The sequence below is a fragment of the Aethalodelphis obliquidens genome, unplaced genomic scaffold, assembly GCF_003676395.1.
Source record: "Aethalodelphis obliquidens isolate GAN/ISIS:26980383/991018 unplaced genomic scaffold, ASM367639v1 scaffold12, whole genome shotgun sequence".
Taxonomy (NCBI): domain Eukaryota; kingdom Metazoa; phylum Chordata; class Mammalia; order Artiodactyla; family Delphinidae; genus Aethalodelphis; species Aethalodelphis obliquidens.
The window spans coordinates 22,177,095-22,201,335 of NW_020837956.1; the positions used below are offsets into that span (position 1 = coordinate 22,177,095).

At 41.7% G+C, this 24,241-nt stretch overlaps 2 protein-coding genes across 6 annotated transcripts in view; one reads left to right on the top strand and one right to left on the bottom strand.

The window, feature by feature from the left end:
* The window catches only part of RBKS (ribokinase), a 74,404-nt gene that overhangs the window by 34,812 nt on the left and 15,351 nt on the right, over positions 1-24,241 (top strand). For all 3 annotated transcript variants that reach the window (XM_027113521.1, XM_027113523.1, XM_027113522.1), the window contains 2 exons: positions 1,612-1,703; positions 6,853-7,041. In XM_027113521.1, coding sequence (XP_026969322.1) covers positions 1,612-1,703; positions 6,853-7,041 — 281 coding nt within the window. The remainder of the gene's footprint in view (positions 1-1,611; positions 1,704-6,852; positions 7,042-24,241) is intronic.
* The window catches only part of MRPL33 (mitochondrial ribosomal protein L33), a 30,787-nt gene continuing 25,841 nt past the window's right edge, over positions 19,296-24,241 (bottom strand). Inside the window, exon 5 of one of the 3 annotated variants that reach the window (XM_027113524.1) lies at positions 19,296-19,728. In XM_027113524.1, coding sequence (XP_026969325.1) covers positions 19,629-19,728 — 100 coding nt within the window. In that variant the 3' untranslated portion in view covers positions 19,296-19,628. Of the gene's footprint in view, positions 19,729-22,229; positions 23,158-24,241 lie in introns of those variants that run through there. The other 2 variants (XM_027113526.1, XM_027113527.1) reach the window with 2 other exon arrangements.

A 24,241-nucleotide genomic window follows, 5' to 3' on the forward strand; every position in this document is an offset into this window, starting at 1 on the left:
TGCTGATACACATCTCCCTAGGAATGTGGAATGCATCAGCACCAAACTAGCCATGGAAGAGCCACGTGGAGAACTTGTCAATGTGCATGCTCACTGACCTTACCCCCAGAGATTCTGATTCAGTGGGTTTGAGGTGGAGCCCAGAAGTCAGGCATCTTAATAAGCTATCCTAGTGAGGCTGATATGCAGCCAAGTTGGTGAACCACTGTTGTAGAAGAGTCTCTGGGGACTGCAGCTAGAGAGTTTTACTCTATGAGTCTATAGTAAATTAAGGTTACTAAACACACATAAGTCAGTGGACCTGGGTAGAAGAAAGAAGACCAACCAATCTAGTTGGGTACTCTGGTGGATAAGTGTTTTGACATAGGGAGAGCTTCCTATGAATATAAGTTCTAAATACTTAAAAAAACAATTTACAAAGTTCCAGAACAAAGGCTGTTTTTAAATATTGTGAATTGCCATGGGGGCTTGTGTTGCTATGGACACAGTCCTGGCCTAGAGAGGCAACCACTTTAGAAACGACCAAACCCTGGACTTCAAGCTGGAGGACCCTGGGTAGGGACCCAGCTTAACCATCTCCCAGTGTTAAGACCTTAGACTGACCTCATCTCTCTGAGGTTCACTTTCCTCCTCTGAAAAATGTACTTCTTCTAACACTGCAATGGCCGTGACATTCTTATTTTTCCTCTTTCTGCTGTCCCCATCCATCCTCCTCTTGTAGTCTGAGCTAGCTCTTAGCCTCTGATTAAATTTCTCCTCCTTTATCAACCTTTCCTTTACGTTCCCAGATTGCCCACAGAAGCCAAGACTATAAGCTTTTGTGTGAATGTGTATGTTTGCATGAGTAAGTGCAACATATTTGGAAGACATACATAGGTGTTCAAAACGTGGATATGTACATGAACTTCCTACTTACCATTCTTACCAGGAAATTTTTAAGCTCTTCATTGTTTCCTTTCTATCATCTCTTTTTTACTTTCCTGGAAAATGGATTTATGAACTAGCCTTGCATCTAAGCACTCACAGTAACCCACAAAAATGTTCACCAGCCTGCATGTTCACATTTATACATGTCCTTTCATGCCACAACATTCAAATTTTTTTAATGTTCTTGTTGTCCTTTGCCATAACTTTGTAATCACCTTAGTTGTAAATATTGATGCTTGCCCTTGAAGCTGAAATGTTGTAAAGTAAAAAGTAGAGCAAATGGACATAACAAGGAGTTGCTACCAGGCTATCACGGAGATTGAGGATCCAGACTTTTCTACATCTGTAACTAAGTTGTTTTTTTTGGTTTTTTTTTGCCGTACACGGGCCTCTCACTGTTGTGGCCTCTCCCGTTGCGGAGCACAGGCTCCAGACGCTCAGGCTCAGCGGCCATGGCTCACAGGCCCAGCCGCTCTGCGGCATGTGGGATCTTCCCGGACCGGGGCACGAACCCATGTCCCCTGCATCAGCAGGTGGACTCTCAACCACTGCGCCACCAGGGAAGCCCTGATTTTTAATCTAATGGGGAAAATGGTTGTACTTGGGGATTTCCCTTACTCAATGTCCATAAATGCACCATGTTGAAAACGATAACCACTGAACCCCTTTTTCACTCCTTTGTAGTAAAAACACTGTTCAACCCAGCGCCTGCCATTGCTGACCTAGACCCCCAGTTCTACACTCTCTCAGATGTGTTCTGCTGCAATGAAAGTGAGGTAAGGATGGAAGGTTTTGCTCATTCCTTGAGAAACCAAAAGACTCATGTACGTGGATAAAGCAAAGAATCAGGACTTACCTCATCAACTTGATTGCATGTGAATTCTTGGGCATAATGAAAACAGATTTTTTTGGATGATTGGGATGTAGAAAAAAGGAAACTAGTGAGTCCTAGAAGAAAAAGGATTCCCTGAGTTATACCCATAATTGGGCATTTATCAAACCTCAGCTGATTTTAGTCCCCACCCTGCCCTCATACTATTAGTTTCTGTTTTCTTTTTTAATCATTCCATATTGTATGGACTAATTACTGTTAGTATTAGAGTTGCCAGAGATAGCAAACAAAAATACAGGATGCCCAGTTAAACTTGAATTTCAGGTAAATAAGGAATAATATACTAAACATACCATAAAATTATTTGTTGTTTATCTGAAAGTCAAGTATAACTGAGAGCCCTATGTTTTATCAAGCAGTGCTAACTAAGGTACAACACTGGAGCATTTGCATTCTGTTGTGAAGACCCTGTGATTGCACTGGTGGACAGACAGAGGTTCTCCATTGATGCCATGGGAAGCCCTGGTGGCCACTCTGTTAGGAGAGCACCGTCTCAGTCCACCTGAGGGTCATAATGTATATATCTGCATAAAATCTCTATCAATATATTCATATCGTGCCATTCTAAAGCATTTTAGGAAGAAAATTTCAATATTTTCCCTCTTATAGGCCAAACAGTATTAGACCAGCACTCTCCTCCAACACTGGGAGGCAAGACATATTATACAATGCAACATACAGAGAAAGAAAGTTTATAATTAACGAACTATTAGTTTTTCATTTGGTGCAAAGGCTGAATGAAGGTTTCTAGGATTTCCTGACCTGCCTTTTTATTAACTTCATCTCTCAGAACATAAAGGAAATAAGAAAGAAGACTGCAACAAGGAAGCTAATTTTAAGAAGCCACAATAGGTTATGCAATATTTTTGAGCAACCACCATGGCCAGGCATTGTGCTAGGAAACAGGAATTGCTGGAGAGAGTGACCATTTCACAATAAGAAGTTAGATTACCCTCCATGCCAAACTGGCTTAGATTTCCCTGCTAGATACTTACAGAGCATCTCTAATGATTCTTCAGACACTCATCACAGCTTGGACTGCTTGTTCAATACCTCTGTCTTCTCCTGGGAAAGAACAGACATCTCTTATTCACTATTGTATCCCAATGGCTATCTATTGCTGTATAATAAATTACCCCCAAATCTAGTAGCTTACAACAACAGGAATTATTTATTGTCTGTCATGGTATCTGTGCATCAGGAATTGAGACAGGACACAGTATGGCTTGTTTCTCCTCTACGATATCTGGGGTCTCATCTGGAAGACTCAAAGACTGGAATCATCCGAACCTTCTTTCACTCACATGCCTGCTAGTTGATGCTGGCCATTGGCCAGAACACTTACACATGGCTTCTGCTTGTGGCCTGGGCTTCCTCACCATATGGAAGCTAGGTTCCAACAAGATACAGTCTCCTGAGAAGGGGTGAGGGAGAGAGAGCGCAAGAGCCTGGCAGAAGACATGGTGGCTTTTATGACTTAGCTTTGGAAGTCACACAGCATCTCTTCTGGCCCACTCTATTGATTGACGTAGGAAAGTCCACCCTGGTACCCCACCTCTCAATAGAAGGTTGTCATTGTCACAGTGTGAAAAGAGCATGTATGATGTGATATATATTGATAGTTATCTTTAGAAATTATCATCTGTTATATTGTACTCTGCACAGAGTTGGCACGTAGGAAATGCTTATTGAATGAATGAATAAATGAATGAACTCTGGTCTTTAAGGAAACTGATCTCAAAGGGAACTCTATTCAATACTGTGTGATGACCTATATGGGAATAGAATCTAAAACATAGTGGATATATGTATATGTGTGGCTGATTCACTTTGCTGTACCGCAGAAACTAACACAGCATTGTGAATCAACTATACTCCAATAAAAATTAATTTTAAAAAACTTAATAGAAAAAAGAAAAATTTTTAAAGCTTAACATTCTCATAGATGACTTCTAATCATGATAACAATGTAAATTCATGCTTTAAGATGTTCCCTCTGTGCCACACACAAACCATTGATATATAAATACTAAAAGAGACAATGAAAATATACTCACAAGCTCAAAAACAAGATAAATAACTCCACAGATCAGAAATGGAACAGAATCACAGAGATTCAGCCTTGGGTGTGCTGTACTCCAGTCCCAGAAGCTGGCATAGGTGTGTGGAAGTTTGCCTCCCATGGGTAATGGACACTGAAAGTGTGCCACTCATGGGAGACTGGAGCAGTGCCCAGGCTAGAAACCAGAGATGCTGGGCTAAGGCTTCCCTGCTAAGGAAAAAGAGTGGAAGAAGCTGCTATGGCTGCTGCTTGAGGCTATAACATATAGAAAGCTCCCAACCTGCAGAGACAGGAGGACAGAGAGCCTGCCTCTGATCAGGAAGAAAACCAAGCCAACTGATGACTTAGTGACTGGATTGGCAGTTAGTGCCAGTACCCCCCAGAACAGGAACTCTCTGTTGCCGATCTAACACCTGGCTCTGGTTTAGAGACCCTTGGGGACCTAGTGGATGCAGCTGTAAAACCACTAGAAAGGCAGGGATAAACCTGATTGGAGTGAAATGTGCAGACTCTCCAACTCACTGCGAGCAGAGTGAGCCTGCAGATGAAGTAATGTACTGCTGCTAGAGATCCAGCAAAATCAACAATCTGAAGAGAAATTTGCCCAAGATGAAATTCAAATAATAAAATAATGCAAAAAGACTTTAAAATAAGTATGATTAAGATTCTCATTCTTTAAAAAAGGAGAAGAAATTGTGAAAGAAAAACAGAATCAAAGCAACAGTCTGTGAATATGAAAACCAACCAATTAGAAGTCCTGATAATGAAAAAGTCATTGAAAAATTGTTAAAGCACTCATTAGAAAGATAAACATCAGACATGAACTGAAAGAGAATCTTGATCAATTCACCTGGAGGTAGAAAACTCAATTCACCTAGAAAATAGCATGGAAAGAAAAATAGTTTCAACTGTTAAAGAGGAAGTTAGCAGCTTGAGAGGCTTCAACATGTGTCAAATTGGAATGAAGGAAGAAGAGAACGGAGGGAACTGAAGAGAAGCTATGTTAGAGGAAAAACTGCAAGGTGTTTTCTAGAACTGAGAAAAGGCATGAGCTCTCAAAAGATCAGAAGTGTGTTAAAAGTACCGCATAAGATAAATAAATACAACTTTCTGCTAACATACATTTTAGTGGAACTGCATAAAATCAAGGGGTTTAATAAAGATAAAAATATTTTTACATAGCCAGAGGAAAAAGGATTACATGCTTGTAAAAGGGGAAAATGGAAAAAACCAAAGTGTCCATGAAAAAGAAAACAGATTTTGTTTAAACTGTAGCATATATCTGCAGTATGGAATACAGTGCAGTTTTTTTAGAAAGCTACATATATCAACACAAATTTTAAAATGTTAAGGTGAAAAGTACAATGCTAAATAATATATATGGAAGATATCATTTAACTTCTTTAAAGAAAACTACTGGAAGCAAATAAAGTAAAATTTAATAAAGTAAAATGTATTAAAGGTGGGTGGTAGGTACATGAGTGTTCGTGCATTATTTTTCATGTTCAAGATTTTTCATTAAAGAATAGCTGTTTAAAACGTTTTTAAAAACCAGAAGAAATTGATATTTCTGAAAATAAACTATCCAACTCAACACAAATATCCCAGTAATGAAGATCAATGCAAAACTTATAAAAAGAAAAAAGAAAGTGGCCTCACAGTATAACCCACACAGACTGAAAGAGAGGGTCTATGGAAAAGATGGTAAGGGCGGGGCTGGGGGGTACGTGGTCAAGTTAACGAAACACATGCTCCTGGGAAGACTGACACCAAGAATGAGCAGACACTGTGGGATGATTTACAGGCACCAAGAAGGGTTAGTCTGGGCACATTCAGAGCAAGCACAGGAAGGGATATACCCATTCTTAGGAAGAGATAGTATGTGATTAAACTGTATTAGAGAAAAGACAAAATTTGGTTATAAGCTTTCTAAGTCAAAAAGTATCATATAATGCATCTAGTCCAGTGAATTTTCAGCTGCCAATCCCAGAACCATAAAGGTTCCCTAGAGATGCTGGGCGGGTACCTGGGGGATGAGGAAGCAGGGCTGCAGCCCCTCACCCCTACTTCATCCAGAGGATTTTTTATATTCTAGGAGGAAACTACTGATCCTGTCCAAGCCCTACATTTTACAGACTTTATGTGACTTGGGGAAGTTTCCAGAGTTAGTGAGTAGTGGAGGTCTCTGAACATCAGCACATTGCTTTTTCTGCTGTATATCAGAGCCTCTCCTACTCTGCTTCCATTTGCTCAAGCAAAACAAAAGAAATGAGTGGTCTGCAAACTAGTAATATGCAAAAGGCATTATGGCCCAAGAGAAGCCTAAAAGAATTTAAGTGTGAAATTTATGGGTATGATTTATACCAAAAATCATTGGCAGTGGCCCCTTCCTTTCTTCTTTTCCTCCCTCCTCACTTCCCTTATTTCTTTTGTAAAACTCTCTTTGTTCCTCCTTACTCTTTACTATGAAAATCATCACAAATAAGGAAAAGCTGAATGGGCAATACAGTGAATACTCATATCCTCTCCACCAAAAAAGTTGTTAACATTTTGCTGCACTGGCTTCCCCTCTCCCCTGTGTGTATTTATTTTTGTTTTGGTTGAATTATTTGAAAGTTGTAGGCATGATCCCTCACCCCTAAATACTTCAGCTTGCATCTCCTAAGAGGAACCACAATACCATTATCACACCTAGGAAAATTATCAGTAATTCTATACTGTCATCTGATATTCAGGCCACATTCAAATTTCCCCAGTTGTCCCAAGAATGTCTTTTATAGCTTTTTTGTTGTCATTGTTATTATTGTTTTATTTTATTTATTTTCCTGAGCCAGTATCTACCAAAGTTCCCCACTGCATTGGTTGTTATGAAAAAGAAGGGAGACATCACCTAGAAAAACAGATCTAATCTAGAAGCAGACCCAGTTACTTATTCTCACCACAGTTTCTTTTCTTTTTGTATGTATTTCAGGCTGAGATTCTGACCAGCCTTGAGGTCAGTAGCCCCTCGGATGCTGGGAAGGCTGCGTTGGTGCTCATGGAAAGGGGCTGCCAGGTTGTAATCATCACCTTAGGTGCTGAAGGATGTGTGATGATGTCACAGAAAGAACCTGTCCCAAAGCACATTCCCACAGAGAACGTCAAGGCTGTGGATACTACGGTAGGTTTTTCAATTTCAGAATCCTTTTTGTCCCTTGAAAATCGTCATTTAGTAACTAAGATACTGTACCTGAATTTTTGGATCATGCGGTAGAGGCCCTTAGAGGTAATATGGGGGAAGCGGACAATCAGGCAGGAGAACTGTATCTTAACCTTTTCTAACCCACTGTAGGACTTTATACAAGTCACTTAACCTCTCTGAGTCAGTTTTCTCATCCATAAAATTAGAATATCAGTAAAATTATAACCATATTACCTATATTCATTCATTCATTAAATATTTATTAAATACCTATTATATGCCAGTCATATATTAGGTGCATATATATAGTGATGAACAAGACAAAGTCTCTGCCCTCATGGGGCCTAGATTTTAAACAATAAACACATCGCTGGGTCTTACAAGCCTCTTGTGTGGAATGAAATCACAAGGACCACTGGTTATTATATTGTAGTAATAATAGCATTACTACGTGCTTACTGTGTCTCTTTCACATACCTCTCATTTAATCTTTACAACAACCATATGAGGCAGGTACTATTATTATCCTCATTTTACAGATTTAGAAACTTGCTCTAGATCCTAATGTAAGGAAGTAGCAGAGCTGGAGGTTCAAAACTAAGACACTTGTGTGAGGTGCTATGTTAAGGACAAGCAGGTTAAGTGGACAAGTCACGGCTACAGAGCAGGGATGAAAAGGAAACAAGTTAGAAAAAGGCTCAGGGTTCCTCTAAAGCTGGGGAAGTAAAAATTATTTGCTTATGGCCTAGACTAGAAAAGTAAGTAAACATCAAGGACAAGAAATTAGAGTTGAGGAAGAATAAAAATTTTAGGGTTTTTACCTATAAGAAACTGACATATTATTATTTATAAAATATGTTTATTTCTTTGCTTAGAAAAGACTTTAAAATGTGGGTCATTTATCAAAAAAAGAAGCCTAAGGGCATCTGATGAAGTTTTAGTTAAGAATATGCATTGAAATAGATAAGTGCAAGGAATGCTTTATTACATGAAATTACATCCTGATTGCCTTTGTGTGTGTGTGTGTGTGTGTGTCTTTTTTTTTTTAAGTTACTTACTTATTTATTTTGGCTGCGTTGGGTCTCCATTGCTGCATGCAGGCTTACCCTAGTTGAGGCGAGCGGGGGGCTACTCTTCGTTGCAGTGCGTGGGCTTCTTGCTGCGGTGGCTTCTCCTGTTGTGAAGCACGCGCTCTAGGCGCATGGGCTTCAGTAGTTGTGGCACACAGGTTTAGTTGCTCCATGGCATATGGGATCTTCCCGGCCCAGGGCTCGAACATGTGTTCCTGCATTGGCAGGCAGATTCTTAACCACTGCACCACCAGGGAAGCCCCTGATTGCCTTTTAAAATGTGTTTTATCAGGAATTTGATAAATTATACTTGGCGATGTTATTCTCATCATATTTATTTATTTCTGAAACCATTAGTTTTTCTGTTTTGTCAAGGACAGTAACCTGAATTTGAGAGATTCCTTATTAGTTCTGAAGTCAATCCTGCATTAGACTAAAACTATTCCAGGTCCTGAACTAAAGCAGAAGAGTTTGTTCTTCTTTTGCTAAAAATAAAACGAAGGGTCCTCATGAAGCTATTGGACCTCTGTGACTGCCCAGAAGTGGCTCAGCCTCTGCTTTCAAAGTCTGTGTCAGTCACGACTCCTTTTGCTCATAAGCACCAGGAACACAACTCAAACGGCTTACACAGAACAAGGGATTTATTTGGTGCACATAAGTGGAAGGTTCGAAGGTACGGCGGAATGCAGAAGCTAAACCGTGTCATGAAGACTCACTTGCTCACGCTCTCTCTGTCAGCTCTGCTTGCCTTTTGGTGGGCTTTGAGCTCAGACAGGTGCCCTCCAGGTGGTGGTCCCTGGCAGCACCCTACTCACACTGTGCCTCACATCATGCCCCCATCCCCAGTGTCAAATAAAAATCAAAGAACTCTCATAAGAGGATGGGAAATGGATACTGATCAGAGTAAAACCACCCATGCCCACCACAGAACACTCATGTAGAAACGCACTGCTTGGGCATAGGATTAAATGATGGAGAAACTGGCCTTGGAACTGTTCAAATTTGAATCAGTAGTAATAATCCTCAGTAATTTCATGTTGAAGGATTGGATTTCACAGATCATGATGGATTATAACTTTGAGCATCTTATGTACAGCGATGTGCACCAAGGAGGTTTTCACACTTTGCTGATACAGTTTTGTGCTCTTTCATTTGGTTCCTTAGCACTTGCAGTTAATTTCTAGGTTTCAGGAAAGGTGAAACACAGTGAGAGTTCAGAGAGAACAGATTGCTTAATGCTTGGAGGCAGGAGAGAGAAAATGGGATCGGGAAGATCAGGACGCTGGATCGGGATCAGCAGGTTTTTTCTGTAAAGGGCCAGATGGTAAAGTTTTAGGCTTTACAGGCCATATGCATACATGCTCTGCTACAAATACTCAGCTCTACCGTGGTAGCATGAAAGCATCCACAAACAATTTTGTATGCTATTGAAATTAAGTTAGTATTAATCTAAACTAGATTAAGGTGTTAATTGGAATCACCAGTGCAATCACTAAGAAAAGAACCAAAAAAAAAAAAACACCTAAAAGAAACAAGACGATTAAAATGGTACACTAGAAAATATTTAACAAAAACAAGACGGTAATGGAGGAATAGAGGAATAAAGAAGCTACTGGAAGATATGCTATTGTAAACTGGGATAAAACTAAGACAGGAAGATATGAGATCCAGGAAACAGGTGATGCAACTTAAGAGAGAAGTCAGTGACGATGAAGGAAAGTTCCAGGACAATAGCTATGCAGGAAGCCCGTGCCCCGTCAGTTCAGAGTAGAGCAGGAGCATGGCGGGCTCTGGAAGGAAAGTCTCCCGGAAACAAAAAAGAAAAAAGGAAAAAGAAAGCAATAGTGGAATATCCAGATATCCAGTGTGTTTGAATATGCACAAAGATTTTTAGCTCTTGTAGAATCTGAGGAGGAAGTAGTAATTAATATGTAGAAAACTGAGGAAATTTTTAAAAAAAGCAAATTTTTTCCTCTAGGTCATCTGGAATCTAAGGGGAAAAGGTATGGTTAAGCAAATATAAATTTTGTACACCACATGGCTATGAATGCATAGTCATAACAATGTAAGTGCCAATTATTGATTTAACCAAAAATAGAGATTATAATCATACTGTGAAAATGGAAAGATAAAGTGAGTGTGTATTTGTGTGCACATAGGGGAAGATAAGAGAATTAAATGCTCATCTTCCATTGTTGGAATTCAAGAGATAATACCTAAAACAGATTTTTTTAAAAGACAACAGTATAAGCATACTACCAGAAATAGAAGATAAAATCAGAAGAAACCAGTAAAAGAATTTAAAGTATTTGCCTCATAGAAATAGGAGTGGAGAGGGATGGGCCATTTACACTTTAAGCTTTGTCTTTTTAAACTATGAATACAGATGGCTTCGATTTTTTTTTTTTAAGGCAAAACGCAATGAGATACCAGTTCACACCCACTAGAATGGCTATAATCAAAAACAGATACTGTTGACTAGGATGTGGAGAAATCAGAACCCTCAAACACTGCTGATAGGAATGTAAGATGGTACAGCCACTTTGGAAAATGCTCTGGAAGTGCTTCAAAAAGTTAAATTTAGAGTTACAACAGACTCAGCACTTCTACTTCCAGGTATATAGCCAAGAGAAATTAAAAAAACATATGTTACACAAAACCTTATACACAAATGTTCACACAGCATTATTCATAATAGCCCCAAATTGAAAACAAACCAAATTTTCATCAACAGATAAATGGAGAAACAAATTGTGGTATATACATATGATAGAACATTATTCAGCCATAAAAAGGAATACTGATACATGATACGGCATGGATGAACATCCAAAACATTACACTAGGTGAAAGAAGTCGGATATAAAAGGCCACATACTGTATGCTTCCATTTATATGAAATATCCAGAGTAGGTAAATCTATCGAAACAGAAAGTAAATTGACAGCAGAGGCTGGAGAGAGGGTAGAATGAGGAGTGACTGCTGATGTACACAGGGTTCCTCTTTGGGCTGATGAAAATGTCCTAGAATTAGGTAGTTGTGATGGTTGTACAACCTTGTAGACATACTCAGAACCACTGAATTGTGCACTTTTTTAAGGGTGAATTTTAGGGTATGTGTATGATATCTCAATTGAGAAGACAAAGGACAAACAAAAAGAACAAAAAGGCATTTCACTAATGAGTGGATACTCTCTAGATAAAGAATCTTCTACTTAATTGCTGTACTGAATCTACTGACTGGGCGCTTAACATCCCCCCAGTGGAAGCGAGGTGACACAGGAAACAAGGGTAGTTATTTTCTGGGTGTAGTCTCCCTCAGCTTTTTCATGCTGTCTTTCTCCTCTCATCCAGCACTCATTATTAAAATTCTTGCCTGTCCTGCACACAACTGTTCAGCTTCTTCATAAGTCTGGTAAAGAGGAGCTGATTCACCTGGTGAGTGAGGAACTCCCAGGGAGGCATTTTCTTCTCAACAGATGGGCTCCTTCCCTTTCCTGTCAGGAGGGTGTCACTTGCTCTCAGGCAGTTTGTAACCTTCTCTCTTTTCTCCTCCTCATCACTTATGATGTTACACCTTCACAAAACAATCCTGCTGTGCAACCTAAATATAGCCAGTTTTTATTTGCCAATCATACTGGCATGGATGGTGGAAACCTCTTTAGTTAGTTGGCACGTTGTCCACTGGAGACAGCCTGCCCTAGCGGGAGCCATCGCCTGCTCTACGCTGTGCCTCTGCAGACTGCTATATCCAGTTTTGCCTCAGTGTTAATAGTTGGATATATCGCCTCTATTTTTACATCTGTTTTTCCCCTTGTACTAAAGTGAGATGGTGGCAGTAGCTGCAGATGTCCTCGGCTCAGTTTGGAAGACATGACAGATGTGTCTCTTCTCCCATCTCTGGCGCTCATGTCCTCACTCAAGTCCTTGCAACCTGAAGGTCAGGGGCTTTGCCTTCTTGTGTCCATGACTGCACTGAATATTCGCTCCATAGTCAGAGTTACACACATATAAGCATGGTGACACTTTAGGATTACTGTGATAGTGTGATATATTGTAACCTTAATTATCCTTGGCCTATAAGCTCTGTAAAATTCCTGATTTATAAATTTCCTCATGTAAATGGTTAAGTCCTAAAGTCTACACTGACACTCTTAATTTCAAGAATTCAGCCCCTAAGCTAAATCTGTCTTCTCAAGAATCACTCACTTTGTAATAAATCATCATAATTCAGGATATGTAAAGCCAGAGTAATCAAAGGCAAGGGGCAGGGGGGACTCATCGTCCCTATTTTTTATTCCTCTTTCTTTCTATCCATTGCATTTGAGTCGTGTAGTATTCACAGTTATTGGTGAGGCATGAGGCAGCATCAGCCCAGCTGCATGGATGTCCCCAAGGGACAACTTGGGGCTGGAGAAGCAGCTCCAAACTAGAGACTGCACCAGTAGGAAGTGGAATCATTTCAGTCCCAGTTGGCGTGGAAGCACTCATGAGGGCAGGGTGATTGCTGGGGCTGGTGGATTACCCACAGTTTTCCAAGGTAACTCCTCCTTGGTGTATTCCCCCCATCCTGGGGTCTGGCCTTCTGCCATCCAGGCTGCTCACAAGCACAGGCTCCCATTAATCCACTTCTGAGGTACCATCCAGAATGACAGTTCAGTCATCCAACATCCGAAGTGCCATTATTTCCATCTTGGTGTGACCTTCCCCCCAGCCTACACCCTCTTCCCATCCCCAGCCACCTGGCCACTGGAAAGCCAAACTAATTTTGTCAGATGTAAGTAGAACGATTGAATTAATTTAGGTGCTCTCAAAAGATGTTTCTCAACTCCGGCAAACTCAGACACTGTTTCCTGCTGAGCCACAGTCTTGCTGAGAGGACTGAGTACTCACCAGGTCTCCCATGGCACTGCCAGAGGTAGTCTTTGTGACGCTCCTTAAACTGTGGTTCCCCAGCAAACCATTCTTTCTTTCTCCCACCTCCTTCTTTCTGATCAACATGTACATTCCTTGCATTTGTTAATAATTGGTGGAGTTGCTGAGGGGACTTTGTAGCTCAGTAGCCATTTTGTCCTTGAATAGAGATTTTGCACATTTCTGTCCAGAAGCTTCTGTTATAGCCAAAATGTTTGAGTGCCCCTCACTGTTGATTGCCAATACTTCAGAAAGGGTTGGGCCATAAAATACAGTGGGTAAAGAATGATAGAATCTTCGGTGCTAAAGAGGTAACTATAAAATAATAAGACTAACTGTATCTCCATATCAATTTATTATCCAAGAAGTGACTGTTGTTTCCTTCAAATTTTGACTTAGGAGAATTAAGTATATACTGATACTGCCAATACTCAAAGTACCTTGCGAAATGCTCTTTTAGAATTGCTTTGAGAGCCTTCATCACCTTTACCCCACCAGTCACTCTATTATTTTTTTTACTTTCTACTCATGAAATTAATACATGGTTAGTGTTCAAGAGGAGAAAAGAGCAGACAACACAGAAAGGTATAAAAAAGTCCGGGGCCTCCCTGGTGGCACAGTGGTTGAGAGTCCGCCTGCCGATGCAGGGGACGCAGGTTCGTGCCTCGGTCCGGGAAGATCCCACATGCCGCGGAGCAGCTGGGCCCGTGAGCCATGGCCGCTGAGCCTGCACGTCTGGAGCCTGTGCTCCACAACGGGAGAGGCCACAACAGTGAGAGGCCCATGTACCGCAAAAAAAAAAAAGTCAGATATTCATGATCCTATCACTTAGAAGTAACCACTGTTAACATTTTAGTGTAAATCCACCTAGATTTTTCTATGCATAATTTTGAATATCTGTACTTTGGAATATCTGTTAACAGCAAACTTGAATATTTGCAACAGCAGAGGATTAATGTGTGTCATTATGGGAAGGCTCTACATCCCCAAAAATAAATGAAACATTTCCTTAGAATAAAGTAAGTAGGCAATTCACTGAAGAAGAAATACGAAAGATAAAGAAATGAGACACTGTTCAACCCTACAAGAAATTAGGAATATGCAAATCAAAATAACAGTGAGATTCCCTTCATTGCCCATCAGGTCAACAAAAAATAAAGACTGATAATGTCAAAGTCCAAACAAATTGGAAAAACACATGCTCTCATATAGTTCTGGTGGGAGTATAAATTCATAGAATGTTTTTGGAAGGTAATTTGACAATACCAATTTTTAAAATACGTTTTCCCTTTGACCCAGTATATCTCTTTCTAAGAATCTGTCCTACAGAAGTGTTCACATATATAAATATTTGTACAAGAATGTTTATTTCAGCTTTGTTTGTAATAACCAAAAAATCGATTAGACAGGTCTACATAATCATCAGTAGGAGAAGGTCAAATGATAATAGTATGGTACCATTGATTTAAAAATAAAATAAAATAAGCCTAGCTATCTGTAAGTAAAAGTATAATTTAAAATCCAAAACAAACAAAACCACCAAACTTTCCCATTACTCATGGGAAGGGGAACAGGATGGGGGATAGGAAAGTGTTGAAAAGGAGGACCTCTGCATTCTGCTCCATATTCTTCTGAATTGTTTGCATTTTTCCATAAACCTGTATTTTTCACGTATTACTTTGAAATTTGGAGTAAAGATGATTTGGGGACACAGCAAAAAACTATTTGGAGCCACATCTAGCTAGTAAGATAGGTGATATCCTTTCTCAAAGGGCAAACTGGGCATTATTTTCACAAAGGAGCCAAATTAGCCACTGTTCACTCTTGATCTCATAAAGAACCTCTCAAGCTTTCCCAAACCTCTATATGTGGAGGCTGAGTAGCCCTTTGACTTAGGATGACCTCTGAATGGAGAGTCCTGATGCCAAAGAAATAGATCCACATGGCTTTCAGATCCACAGCACTTCAGCCTCTGTAAATCTGGATATTTCACTACACACTTTTGACAGTTTTTTTCTTAATCTTTCTAAAGAAAAAATTTCCCTCAAAAACATGTTATTTTATACAGTTTCCTTTGGAAATATCAGAATAAATGTCAAAGCTGCACTGTTTCTGTTCATCACTCATATGCACGGCAGGTCTTCAGAGAAACTTCACTCACGTTCAAGTTTTCTTTCTGAATGAGTCTGTTGATATATCTCGGTTTAACTCTTAAACCCTCCTTCTCTCAACTGATAACAGAATGAATGATCTAGACTTTGGCTTTGCCACATTTCTTGGTCTTTGGCTAATGAATGACCTGGAGGAGCTATAAAAGGGGCCAGGCTGTAGGAGATGCCTCATGTTGAGGTACTTAATATTTCATGTACTTCATCGTACATATACCTCTGATTTGAAACAGACCTGAATGGAAGGGCTCATGAGGGATGGAGGAACATATGTAACACAAGCCCTTGGACTGAATTGTGCTCCCCCTAAAAGTTATATGTTGAAGCCCTAACCCCCAAAGTTACTGTATTTGGAGATAGGGCCTATAAGGAGGTAATTAAGATTAAATGAGGTTGTAAGGGTGAAGCCCTGATCCCAATAGGATTAGCGTCCTTATAAGAAGGGACAGCAGAGAGTTCAGTCTCTCTGTATGTGCATTCAAAAAGTTCATGGGAGCACATAGCAAGGCGGTGGCCTCCTGCAAGCCAGGAGAAGAGGCCTCAGAATGAAACTTATCTTGCCAGCACCTCGATCTTGGACTTCTAGCCTCCAGAACTGTGAGGAATACATTTCTGTTGTTTAAGCCACCTAGTCTGTGGTATTTTGTTATGGTGGCCCAAGTAGACTAACATATGCAAGAAAGCAAATCAGCATGCTTCAGAAGTGACCTAAAGTGAATGCTGGAAAATCAGCTGTTCTGTGAGAAAATAAGCTGAGGCAAACTAACAGGATCAGCCTAAATCACCTTTTTAGTGAAATATCTCAAGAGTTTTTCATATGGTTCAACTGTAATCATTGGTCCTGGTGGCTAAGGGCAGATGATGTCCTGGGTTCTAATCCTGATTTAACTAATAACTAGCAGACAGTTTGGGGCAAATGACTCATTATGTCTGGGGCTCAGGTTGTGCATCCAAACATGATGTGTCTGGAGTGGGTGATCTCTGACTCGTCTTCAACCTCTGAAATTCCTTGATTCTTACAGATTCTTGGGGACATAAGGATCCTTTGGCTAATAATGAAAAGCAGGGCACTACTCTAGGCCAGGCATTGTGCTGGACTCTTTATGCATTTTCTCACACACTCAGAACAACCCTGCAAGACAGGCTAATGCCCACTTTAGAGAGGAGGAAGTTATACCCCCAAAGGTAAACAACCTGCCCAGAGTCATCCAGCTGGTGAATCGGCAGAGCCAGGAGTTGGCTCTAGGTCTGTCTGCCTGTCTGCCTGACCCTGACACCGTGTCCTCCTTACCACACCCTCCTGATTTGGTGGCAGTCTGCCTAGCGTCCAGTCTCTTCTATTTGGCATTCCAGCACTGACTCCTTGCCACTTGTCATGCTACAGGCTTCTCTAAGTTGCTCCATTTCTCTAGATTTTCAGAAGCTTCCACTCTTGCTTTGTGCAGTACAGTGCAGCCTCACTTAAATGCAGTAACTCATATATAGTCTAAGAACAGTGCCTGGCTCATGTAAGCACTCAGTACATCTTAGCGCTCATTAGTAGGTCCCCATGTGCCTAAATGTTCACTTTACCTGGATATCTGTGGGGAGGTGGGGCGGTGGCATAACCAGGTAGCACGTACCAGGAGCTTGCACTACTCACCATCACACAGGGTGGATATGACCTTGGCTCTGTACATTACTGGAGAGAAACCCAGGTCCCACTGCCATTCAACTCCAGCACCTTCCTGTACAGGGCAAGGAGCAGGACTGCACGGGTGGCAATGTGGCGGGATGGTGCCAGGCCAGATACCAAAGGTTCAGGCACAGATCACTTCATTCATTCTTGTCTTTGAATGATCAAGGAAGAGAGGTGCACCACTCCTAGAGTCTGTAACAAAAATATCTTTTCATTAAACTTCTTTAAGTAAGGGTCTGAACCGCTAACTAGAGAGGCTAAGGAAAATGTAATTCTTCTTTTTTTGATCTTCCCAAACTAGTTCTCCAGTTTAAGGAAAGAAAAAACACTACTCTTTCGCTGCCTAGCAAACTCCTACCCATCCTCAAGGTCCAGCTCAGAGAGTTATTTTTGGGCAACCCCAATGCTTAATACAGTGCTTGGCATATAATAACAGGTCCTCCTGAAATAACGAAGAGTTCCAGTTCCTTCTGGGAAAATAACTAGTATGTGTGTTACAGTCACTTAGCCTCACTGAACTCCAGTGTTCTCAGGGCACTAGAAGATCTACAGGATTCCTTATAGTCCTTCAGTGCCACACTGAATGTGCCAAGGGAAACAATCAATCTCAGATACAAATGCTCTTTTTTAATGATTTGCAAACAAAATAATTACCCAGTTTCCCATTTTTTTTAAACAGTTGTTCACAGTATTTTTATTTGTAATATTTACAAATAGTTAATTTGTAAAACAAAAAATAACCTAAATGTCCATCCAAGTGAATGGATAAAACAATTGTGCTATGTCCGTACAATGGAACACTACTCAACAATAAAAAGGAATTAACTATTTATACAGCAATAAAATAGATGAATTCAAAATAATTACACCGAGCAGAAGAAGCCAGACAATAAAGAGTACGTATATCATGATTCCATTTATATAAAAGTCTAGGAAACACAAATTTATCTATAATGAACAGAAGCAAGCCAGTGACTGCCTAGGGACAGAGCAGGATTGGGGGAGGAAGCTTTGGATTACAAAGGGTCACATAGGCACTTTTACCCAGTTTCCCATTTTCAAACATATCCTAGGATTGTTTTCCCTGGAGTCATAGAAAGGCGAGGCCAGAAAAAAAAAAAAGAAAAGAAAACTTACAGAGGGTAAATGACACCTCTGAAATTGGCATCATAGAATAAAGAAAATCCATATCCAAATGAGGCTCTGAAATAGCCGTCTTTTTTTTTTTTTTTTGGCTGCATTGGGTCTTCGTTGCTGCACATGGGCTTTCTCTAGTTGTGGCGAGCAGGGGTACTCTTTATTGCAGTGCATGGGCTTCTCATTGCAGTGGCTTCTCTTGTTGCCGAGCAGAGGCTCTAGGTGCACAGGCTTCAGTAGTTGTGGCACGCGGGCTCAGTAGTTGTGGCTCGTGGGCTCTAGAGCGCAGGCTCAGTAGTTGTGGCGCACGGGCTTAGTTGCTCCGCGGCATGTGGGATCTTCCCGGACCAGGGCTCGAACCCGTGTCCCCTGCATTGGCAGGCGGATTCTTAACCACTGCACCACCAGGGAAGCCCTGAAATAGCCATCTAAAACTTAGGAATGATACCAATAAATGGGCATGATGTCTGTGCAAGGTCTGCTGACTCTGGCTGCCAGAAAGGATGACGATGACAAAAAGAAGTTCACTGACTATCAGAAAAAAAAAAAAAAAGGACAGAGGACAAGGTAATTGCTAAAGAGACTGATCGACAAGGCACAAGACATCTGTCATGCCGGGGGGCATATTAACTCTATTACATTACTTGCACATCAGCAGATCACCTCAATTACCAGCTAATCAGGCAGAATTAAACATTTTAAATTATCTTTCTTAATCCTGCATGTGATTATTTGAAAACCCAGGGCTCTAAAAATCTAATTGTAACTGCTTACCAGAAATGTCATCTTCACTTTGAGGAACTGAAGCAGGGCCAGATACAAGACTGTTTTTTTTCCGTTTTCCTAAAGTACCGTCCCATGGCCAGAACTGGACTTGCATGTATATCTGCCTAGTGCCGGGCATATTAGGGGCTCCCAAGGGGACCTGGCCCTGCTTCAGAACTCATAATGGCCAGAGACCAAAAGAAGAGCAATGGGAGGGGAGAAGGGGGGCGTGTGGGTGGAGGGAGGATGGAGAGGAAAAAACAACTGTTAAAACCTTAGCTAGAGACTTCCCTGGTGGCGCAGTAAAGAATCCGCCTGCCAATGCAGGGGACTCAGGTTCGAGCCCTGCTCCAGGAAGATTCCCACATGCTGTGGAGCAGCTATGTTCGTGTGCCACAACTACTGAGCCTGCACTCTAGAGCCCACGAGCCACAACTACTGAGCCCGTGTGCCTAGAGCCCGTGCTCCATGGCAAGAGAAGGCACTGCAATGAGAAGCCCACACACTGCAATTAAGAGTAGCCCCCGCTTGCTGCAACTAGAGGAAGTTCACGCGCAGCAACAAAGACCCAACACAGCCAAAAAAAAAACCTTAGCAAATGTCAGGAGAGCAAAATCTAGATTTAGAGTGTTCTGTAGGCCTAGAAGGCACAGGAAACAGTCCCTCTCCCAGTAAGAAGGGATGGTATGAGGTTGTGGGAGATTGCTTACCCATCTACAGTTAAGACTCCTGAGCTTCCTACGCTTAAGCTCCTCTTCTTCCCACTCCTTCAGTGTCCTGGACATCAGTGTGATGACATGGCAGTGAGCTGGTAGTCTACTCCTTGCCCATCTTCCTAGGATGCTGCAATAGTGTCCTCAGGAGCAGAGCTGCCAGGACTGTACTGTAGGTCTCCTAAGTGGTTTCCATTGCATGAAGATGGTTCTTGGGTAGGCCTAGAATTATATGGAGGTGAAAAAACGTTTGGAGCCAAAGTGTAGAGCCCTGTGAGTTAGAGCCTTTCCCGCTGCCCTCAGTGCCCATTGCTGCTGATAGAGGTGGACAAGGAAGTGAGAAAACAGCTGTGTGGGTCATAGCTTGCTGAACATCTGCCTGCCCTTTGCGTGAAAGTATGAGTATGTGTGTGTTAGGTTAGTGGTGTGTGTACTTTGTGTATTTTCAATGTGGATAATGTGTGCTCCATGTGAATGATCTATGAGTGGTATGAATGCCATGTGTTCGTGTGTGCATATGTGGGTGAGTAAATGTACAACAGGGGGACAGAGTTTAAAGGGCTAACTAGTCACTCTCACTTTCCTCCTCCTACTTGCATTCCTTTAAAATCTACAGGAGGGTGCCATATGATGGGACAACACCTGAAAAAGCTGTGTGATTTGGGACCAGAAGTTAGGTGAAGTACATCTTCCTAAAAGATCCTCTAAAAACAGGAAGTTTGGGGCTTCCCTGGTGGCACAGTGGTTGAGAGTCCACCTGCTGATGCAGGGGACACGGGTTCGTGCCCTGGTCCAGGAGGATCCCACATGCCGTGGAGCGGCTAGGCCCGTGAGCCATGGCCGCTGAGCCTGCGCATCCGGAGCCTGTGCTCCGTAACGGGAGAGGCCACAGCAGTGAGAGGCCCGCATACCGCAAAAAAAAAAAAAAAAAAAAAAACAGGAAGTTTTATATCCTTTTCCATCCTTGGTCAAAACAAACCAAAACTGGGAAAAGGAAGATCATGGTTACATTTGCTAGATGACTTCCCTATGACTGTCCTGTTCCCAGTTAGGAAAATCCTCCTTACTGAGACTTCAACTTTTAGGTTTAGCATGTGGGAATGTAATTAGAAACACGTTTGGACAGAAGAATAGTAATATTTTGTAAGAATTTCTCTTGATCTTTGCCATTCTGAAGTTTTACTGCAGTGAATTCAGATCTGAATTTATTCTTATTTATACTGCTCATGACTCTTTCTTCCTCTTGAATCTCAGTATTTGTGTTTTTCATCAATTCTGAAAAATCCTCAACCATTCTCTCTTTTATTACTACCTCTCCTCTATTTTCTCAATCCTCTCCTTCTGGAACCCCTATAAGGTATATTTTAGACCTTCTGTTTTCCATATCTTATATCTTTTAAAATTACTAGAGGGGCTTCCCTGGTGGCGCAATGGTTAAGAATCCACCTGCCAGTGCAGGGGACAAGGGTTCGAGCCCTGGTCTGGGAAGATCCCACATGCTGTGGAGCAACTAAGCGCATGCACCACAACTACTGAGTCTGTGCTCTAGAGCCCATGAGCCACAACTACTGAGCCCGTGAGCCACAACTACTGAGCCCGCGTGCCGCAACTACTGAGCCCGCGTGCCACAACTACTGACACCCGCGCACCTAAGAGCCTGTGCTCTGCAACAAGAGAAGCCACCACAATGAGAAGCCTGTGCACTACAACAAAGAGTAGCTCCTACTCGCTGCAACCAGAGAAAGCCCGCGCATAGCAATGAAGACCCAATGCAGCCAAAAATAAATAAATGTATAAATGTATTTTTTTTTTAAAAACTACTAGAGAGAGAAGCCTAAATAGGGTTTCTTCATAGTCAGGATCCTGGGGCTGCCTGGCACTTTATTCTTGTAGTTCCAGGGCTGATGAAGCAAAAGTGCCCTCTAGAACTGAAAACAGTTCTTTAAGAAATGGAAAAGACTCCTGTGGAAAATTATGGCAAAAGGGGTGAGGGGCACCCCACTGTGCACTCATTTCTTCACACTTGACCTGAATTTTCTGCGTGGTAGGGACATGCTGGTGTGATAAGACAGACCCTGGCCCCAAAGAGCTTCCGTCTAGAAGGGTATGTAGCCCACACAGAATGAGAAGTGCCGTGACAGGGATGCTCCCGAGGAGCAGCTGAGGGGTCCACCTGGCCCGAGGAGCCCAGCGGACCTGCTTCGAGGGCCAGGGAAGGAGATGAGCTGAAGGCTGTCTTCCCCTTAGTGAAGAGTAACCCAGGCAGAGGCAGGAGCTCATGAAAAGGCCAGAGGCAAGACAGCAGGTCATGTTTGTACCTTTTCAATTAGTTCTGATTGGAAAGAGCTTAGAGTACAGGAAGAGTGGGAAAGGATGAGGTACAGCTGGAACAGGGATGGGTCGTGAAGGGCTTCGTTTGCCACTCCTGGGAATTTGCACTTTCTCCTGCGGGCAGTGGGGAGCCACTGATAAGAGGTTAAGCAAGGGACAGATCTGATCAGATCTATACTTTATAAAAGATTAACATGGCTGCTGTGTGAAGAATAAATTGGAGATCATAATACTGGAGGCAGGAAGAACCATCCAGAGACTGTTACATTGAAACAGATAGCTAGTGGGAAGCAGCCAAATAGCACAGGGAGATCAGCTCCGTGTTCTGTGACCACCTAGAGGGGTGGGATAGGGAGACGCAAGAGGGAGGGGATATGGGGACATATGTATATGTATAACTGATTCACTTTGTTATACAGCAGAAACTAACACACCATTGTAAAGCAATTATACTCCAATAAAGATGTTAAAAAAAAAAAAAAGATGTTACATTGATCTGAGAGATTATGGCAGCCTGGACTGGGAATGTGGCAACAGGGATGTGGAGAAGTGGCTTTAAGAATTCTTAAGAATTCAGAAGACACCCCACCCCACCCCCACCAAAATAAAAGAATTCAGGACATAATGGCAGTCCATTTCCTTTTTTAAAAAATTGGCGGGGGAGCCTAAGTTAGATGCTTATTTCATAGTCAAAACAAATAGCTCATTCTATCAGTCTCCATGGTTTTCAGCATCTTTTTGAGCCCTGACTCACCTAAGAGCTAAGACCTACTCCCATTAGAAACAGTTCACATCATCAGTTATTCTCTGCAGGTGGAACAGGAAGATGCCTGTGTAATTTACAAAAAAGAAAATGAAATGAAATACCCTCATGATTCCTATGTGCCCTTCTATTGGGCATGCCGGGCTGCCTGCCACCATTTGGGGGAAGCACTGATCTATGCAACAGAGAAACATCTGGAGCAGAAACTTACCCCTCATGTAAAGTAAATAACATTTGAAGGAAACTCTTTTGCAACATAGCGCTAGTTCAGATATCTCGCCCTACCACCTGTGCCCTAGACACTAGCTTACTCCTGATAGAGACACAGCCTTCACGAAACTACACACTCTCCCCCTGATGAAATGACAAATCAGCCAGTATGTGATGAATTTGGGTTGTGTAGACAAAAATACCAGGTATTCCAGCCAAGGCACACACAGTGTGCTGTGAATCATCCCCACCAGCTTTCAGCAGTTAGATTAGCAGAACAATTGCTCAGTTCCTTCCTTCGTCTTCACAGTGTAGACCTGGCCCAAGACCCAAGAGTGAAGCAGCAACTGTAAGGAAGCAGAAACATTATAAATAACCTAGAGAACCCTTTTATAACAGCAACTGCCTGCTGATTTTGTGGCCTAACAGCTCAAGCAAAAAGGATATAAATATAATATTGTGCAATGACTGATTACTCAAAATGTTGTGCATCAGCAGAAGTGGGACCTGTGGTTGGTGCTAATATTATCAGATGCCTTTGCTGTTTAATAATCTGGTAGCTCTGTATTATTTAGCATGCAGTTTTCACAGAGAACAATGATCTTATTTCAAGTACCTCTCACTGAAATAAAAAAGCAGCTGTTAGAAGATGAACATTTGGCAGAAAATGTTTTAGTGGAATCTTTCGTGAGATAATAAATCATATTGGATTAACTGTTTTCTGTCTAGAATAGCGGAGTCACAAAGAAAAAAGATCGCTGACCACAGAAGGCAAGGGCAGTCTTTAGAACCCAGTGAATCACTAACAGACATTTTAGTTTTAAGTGCCATTTATTCACCAATATATAAAGTTATTTATATACAAAGCTTCCATTAATAGTGCCTGAAGAATGGGCCTTTTTTATTCCAGTTTTAGCTCATACTCAGGATTCTACTTCTCTTTCATTAATAATGGAATTCTTTAAATTATAGAATAAATTAATACACCACAGACATTTTGGGCAGAATGGGGTTTTTAACCAGTCTTAAGTCTCCACAGGCCATTCTGTGTGGCTAGCGTGCTGAGCGCATGCCGGCCCTGCCCCTGAAGAGGCACCGAGGCAGCCCGCTGGGCTCCTGGGCTCCTGGCCCACCCACTCCCAGGTTGCTAGAGCAGGGCCGACAATAGACCCTCACAGGTTCTTCAGGCTGGCCGCCCACTGTCAAACTAGGGCTCTGCTGGAGAGGAAGTGACATCATGACATAGCTACTGGGCATCACCATTTTCAGCCAGCGAACATGATCTGCTGCTTTCATGAGGCCATATTGACTCAGGAACATTTTTCACATGAAATTATTATCACTAAAACATAAAATTCTCTTTTCTAAACTATCAAGCAATGTATAGAGCAAAGACTTTCACAGTATACTCCCAATTCCCACTCTTGGGAT